The 6,000-nt window shown below is 46.2% G+C and overlaps 1 protein-coding gene across 1 annotated transcript; it reads left to right on the forward strand.

Moving 5' to 3' along the window:
* Positions 1–564: 564 nt before the first annotated feature.
* On the forward strand, positions 565–1,680 carry LOC308327484 (pyruvate dehydrogenase E1 component subunit beta, mitochondrial-like; the record flags this gene model as incomplete). The annotated part of the gene is made up of 1 exon (XM_080781005.1): positions 565–1,680. The coding sequence occupies one exon, from the start codon at positions 565–567 to the stop codon at positions 1,678–1,680; it is 1,116 nt and encodes a 371-aa protein (XP_080637131.1).
* Between the last annotated feature and the right edge of the window lie 4,320 nt (positions 1,681–6,000).

The following is a 6,000-nucleotide window of genomic DNA, read 5'->3' on the forward strand; positions in this document are numbered from 1 at the left end:
AGGTCACTATAGTGCAGTATCCATAGTCGGAGCACTTAGTGCAGTACATGTTATCAGAGAGTACTTGGAGCAAGTTGGAGGCTAGTCTATGACATTAGCTACTTAAGTATGATGCAGGAACTTAGGAGAGTTTGGGATCTGCATATACTGTATATGGGCAGCACCTGAACACAGACAGAGATTCCTGGATTCATAAATAGGAGATTGTTTTTCTTCAACCATTGTTGTTTCATGAGTTTGGTCTTCTTAGCGCTCTTGTCGTGATTTTATGATGTCATTATGTCCTCCACTGCAGTGCCTAAATATGGGCATCTACAGCCTGCAATCCAAATATGGACATTTCACTGGTAACTAAAGGACATCCACACTCCAATATATGGACATCTACATCATGTAAACAATTTATAGAAGGAATGTGAAAACTTAAAAAAACACAACCCATCACAGTAGGAGCAATATATAGACCTGGGTTTTATTGACCAACGACGACCGACATTATACACCTGAACCAATCTAATCTATTATTATCTGACCTCTGTACCAGAGAGGACGACAGGTTCATTTATGGCATTGCTAAGATGTTTTCACTCTGGAAGGTCCGCCGTCTCCCTCGTCCGACAGCGGGGATTTCACAAGACGACGTCGTCTCCGATCTCGGTGAAGATGACGGTGCGCGACGCATTGAACCAGGCCATGGACGAGGAACTGGAGCGAGATGAGAAAGTCTTCCTGATGGGAGAGGAAGTGGCTCAGTACGACGGAGCTTACAAGGTGAGCAAGGGCCTGTGGAAGAAGTACGGCGACCGGCGCGTCATCGACACTCCCATAACGGAGATGGGTTTCGCGGGCGTCGCCGTGGGCGCCGCCATGGCCGGTCTGCGTCCCATTTGTGAGTTCATGACCTTTAACTTCTCCATGCAAGCCATCGACCAGGTTGTTAACTCCGCCGCTAAAACCTATTACATGTCGGCCGGTTTCCAACCGGTTCCCATTGTCTTCAGAGGACCCAATGGGTCCTCGGCTGGTGTCGCGGCGCAGCACTCGCAGTGCTTCGCGGCGTGGTACGGACACTGTCCGGGTCTCAAGGTGGTGAGTCCCTGGAGCGCTGAGGACGCGAAGGGTCTTCTTAAATCAGCCGTCAGAGACGACAACCCTGTCGTCGTTCTGGAGAATGAGCTGATGTACGGCGTCACCTTTGAGATGTCAGAGGCTGCTCAATCCAACGACTTCACTGTTCCCATTGGCAAGGCCAAGACAGAGAGACAGGGAAGTCACGTCACCCTGGTGTCACACTCACACATGGTGGGTCGCTGCTTAGACGCAGCCACTGTTCTCGCCAAGGAGGGCGTTGAATGTGAGGTGATAAACCTGCGTACCATTCGGCCTCTGGACGTCGAGTGTATCGAGACCAGCGTGATGAAGACAAACCACCTGGTGACGGTAGAGGGCGGTTGGCCACAGTTTGGAGTTGGAGCCGAGATCTGTGCCCGGATCATGGAGGGTCCTGCCTTCAACTACCTGGATGCCCCAGCAACCAGGGTGACGGGGGTGGACATCCCCATGCCTTATGCCAAGACTCTGGAGGACCACAGTGTACCGCAGGTTAAAGACATCGTCTTCTCCGTTAGAAATACTCTAAACACACTCACTAGTCTGAACACACGCATCTCTGCGGTATAGGTACTGGCAGGAGGTGCTATAGCCTCAAATATATACTATCATAAGACTATTCCATTCCAATTCCGAGTAGAGCGAGTAGCATTTTTAAATGGCTGTGGGAGGGAATGGGAGATTCAAAAACAAAAAGATCAGTCTGTGACACGTGCACCATCCTGAAATATCACCATCATACATCATCATACATCATCTCATTCCGGCCAATCACAATTTGTTTGTGTTTACACAAACACTCAAAGCTGGACATAGGAGGGGCTAGTGTCCCTCAAAAACAGCGGGTCGACTATGTCACCATGCTCATATATGACTCAGCCATAACCATAACGCCCTGAGGGTGCTGAAACAACAGAGCTTCTTAATATGGCACAGTTGAGAAGGAGTTGTCAGTGAGGTCAGATGTAGAGTTGCTGGCCGGCTCCATATATGCAGATCTAGTATTGTCAAACCATGTATGGCTATCCAGGGTTCATCCAGTATCGTGATCTTCATATATGGAGATCAAGGTGATGACAGTCAGCTCCACATATAAGGAGATCCACGTGTTGTACCAACTTGGTTCAATTGCAAGTGTGACTCGCGTCGCGGCAACCACACTGGTTATCATGAGAGTATACTGTCACAATATGGCCATATATTGACATTCCCGTATATGGGGAAGGGCAATGTCATCTTCTGTTGAATAACTACCCGATTAAAACAGATGCCTTCCTGTGCTGGCGCGCCAACGTGGACATCGCCGGTCACAAGCCACCATGCCATGATCCAGTGCCTGACCAAGTACTGCACCAATGCACGATCCCCCTTCTGAGACGCTCGAGGAGTTTACGGAGAAGTTGCAGAATCGCGACAACGCTATAGGTCTGGTGATGCATTTGCCACATGGCCGCCGACCCTGTGTGGGGGATCGCGACCGACTATACATATATGCCCATATATGGAGATCCCTGATGATGTCACGTGATGCCACGAGGCATGGCCATAATATGTGGAGGTGTGACGGTCAGAGGTGCAGGATTTCATAGTAAATAAGAAACTCCCAATGCACCTACGCCCCAATATATTTTGACTGTTGTCCAACCGCAACGTTGTATCATCAGGATCAAACAATCAGGGATCTCCATATATCCACATAAAAGGGACAAGGACTGACAGATACAGAGATCCCAATAATATGGTCATGCAATATGGGCATATACTGTACTGAAGACATCAGGGATCTCCATATGTGAGCATATCGGTCATATTGGAGGTGCGACCATGTGAGGGCCACAGTGACCCCAAACTCTAGGAGTAGTGTGTGTGAGGGCCATAATGGCCCAAACCATTCTGTCTGCTCTGCTTCACCCCTAAAATATTATGGGGCGTAAATTCAATACACACATCACATATTAAAATAAATGAACTGTTAACTATCTAGCCAGGATAGGTAGTGGTAAACTACAGATCGAGGGATGGCTAAAATGAACTGCCTATACTAGCTATAACTTATAGGCACGTATAAAGAAAAAGAAAAGGACAAGGCAATACGTCCCATATGGTGCAAAAGCAAAAAGAGGATTTAAACCATACTCCCATACTTCCATAAACGAAAATCTACACAGCAAATGCAAAAAAAATGTTTTTCCTCAGTAAATGTGTAACATTAATGTGTAATATTAATTGCATTTCATGTAGAAAAGGGTGCTCGAATAGACGAATACTAACCTCACAGGCAACAAGCACTGATAGCCAGATCTCCAACATTGAATAAATTAATAAGCAAGATTTGGAAGAAACTAATATTAGCTAACAGCCTAGGGAAAGATAGGGTCAGGGTGTACAGTATATATGTGCACGTTTTGGGGTAGCCTATATGTTCTATTCTATCACACAAGTTAAAGTTATACTAAAAGATTATGTATGAACTGTGATATAAAATGATTGTTCTGCTTCTGCATATTATAATATATATATATTAGTGAAAGACAAGAATGTGGAGGGAAAAAAGGGCAGACCACATATCAATGGGCAGGCAAGGAGTCAGGACTCCACTGTGCATAGTGTGACAAGCACCACTAGAGGGCGGTGTTACTCCTTTGAATGATGGGAAGATGGCGGACATACACAGAGCCGCATGCGACACGCTTACAGCTGAGCTAAACTCTAAACAAACAACAAAACAACAAAAAGCGGGACTTTCTGGCAGAAGTGACTGAGCCGTTACATGAGTTTAGGCCTTTTTGTGTATATATATATCGTAGACGTAGACTATTCATTATTTCATTTCATTTCATAAACTAGACTACCAGGCTGACAGAGATACAGCTGCTTTTATTTCTCAGCCAGCAGGCGGAAGCAACGCTCTGCGTATTATATTCAAAATGAAGCTTTCTGGAGACCAACTGGACTGGACAGTCAACGCTGATGTTGCAGGAAGAAACTTTCGCGGAGTTCCTTGACTTTCACCTGTTTGGTGGGCTAAAACGAGATGCGTTAACTTAAGGGTAAGTTTGCTTACAGACTACATACAGTCAATGTTTAGGTAGCCTATTTGACAGACAGCCAGTCAGTGACCTATGTTGTTTTATTTATTTCCCTATTATGGGCTGCTGAGTTTCAGTCTCCCATAATAGTAATAGCCTAATTGACACCGCTGCCATCTTGCCAGCAAAGCAAGGTACTAACTATGCAATTTCCCAGGCCATTGACCCATTCATCCAAATAGAAAAGTCCTATCTGATTGTATTAAACAACGTCAAACTCACCAAGGTTGAATTATCCTCTTTCTATCTCTCTGCAAAGTGTCAAGAAATTCCTTGCGTGTGATTCTTTTTCTAGTGTTGGAGTTTGGAAGTGCTCGTTGAATATCTCTCAATCAACGGCCCATGCGTGCACCTGTTTTTGAATGTGCACATAATGCAGGAGGCAGCAGGAGGTCGCTTCACCGATAACGAGCGCTTCCAAACTCTGACACGGAAGTTGCTGATAACATGTATATGCGATTTTTATGAAACAAGCACTTTGCAGATAGAGGATACTTCAAGCTTTTCGTAAGCCTAAACTGCAATGTTGGTGAGTGTAATACAATTAGATAGGACTTTTCTGTTTGGATGAATGGGCTGTCAGGGAAATCGCACCTAATTCAGATACGGGGTAGAGTAGACATACAGGGATTTCCAAACGGGGTGTGGCCTATATCCTCCCATCATTTGTTAACATTTCTATTATCATTGAGCAGTCTGTTGGTGGGAGCATGAGGTCAGCTAGAATAAACTGTTGATTGAAGATGATATGCAGGTGTGGCTTTTATATAGCCTATACAGGTGTAGCCTATGTGTGATGCAGATATAGGCCTTGATGTGAGACACATGGGGGAAAGTTAGTTTCTCAGCTATTCACAGTAGCTACTCTATTCACTATTCGGAATGGGCAGCTTCCGATTCTCTGACTGACACTTATTGTGGTGACTAGTCTGGATATTTGTTGTGAGTGATCTCCATTAAGCTATACTGTATTAATAGCTGGCCTGTTCATCTGTTTAAATATGGAATTCTAGTTGAGTGGCTGCCTTGCGCACGCACGCATACGGCGTGACACACGCACACACACACACACACACACACACACACACACACACACACACACACGCGCGCGCACACACGCATGCACGAACACAGAGCACAGAGCGAGAGAGAGAGAGAGAGAGAGAGCAACCCATCAATGTGCGCAAATGTCTTTGCATGGTCCGTAACGCAATGCAATAATGATTCTTCTGTAATGCGACTTAGGGCCCTCTAACCAGATTCTATATATACGTATGGTTAATGAGATTTTGCAGCTCCGCGCTATAGCTATGTTTAGGTCTTGTAGATCCATTGCGCAAATATTCTTCTAGGGCGCACAGGTGGGTGCGCTCGATCGGCGCTCTCCGCAAGGTGCCAAAAGAAAAGACATGGCTGCGCCGCTCCCAACCATTCCCATCACGATGCAGAACCGCTATTTATGAACGAATTAAAATCCAATGTTATTAAACTCAACTCGACCCTCGCGGTGTGATGGGCAGTGCCATGCAGGATGCAGCCGCCCTCATGCCTGACGCATCGCTCCGCGGCGTTCCATTAGAATATATACGGCGGAGGATGGATTGGTATGCATGATAGACTTAGCGAGAGGAGGGGACATGGGCGGGGCTGTGGCGCTCCTCATTTCCCTGCGATGGTTAGCGGGGCAGCAGGGCTGGAGAGACCTCCAGGGAGCATAGTCGCCAGTCCAGCACGGAGACTCGCCTGGCCAAAAACTGTGCCGCACACTTGCCAGGATTGCCAAATATTCCTGAAAAATATA

This window comes from Protomyctophum bolini, assembly GCF_963924005.1.
Source record: "Protomyctophum bolini genome assembly, chromosome: 13".
In the NCBI taxonomy this organism is placed as follows: domain Eukaryota; kingdom Metazoa; phylum Chordata; class Actinopteri; order Myctophiformes; family Myctophidae; genus Protomyctophum; species Protomyctophum bolini.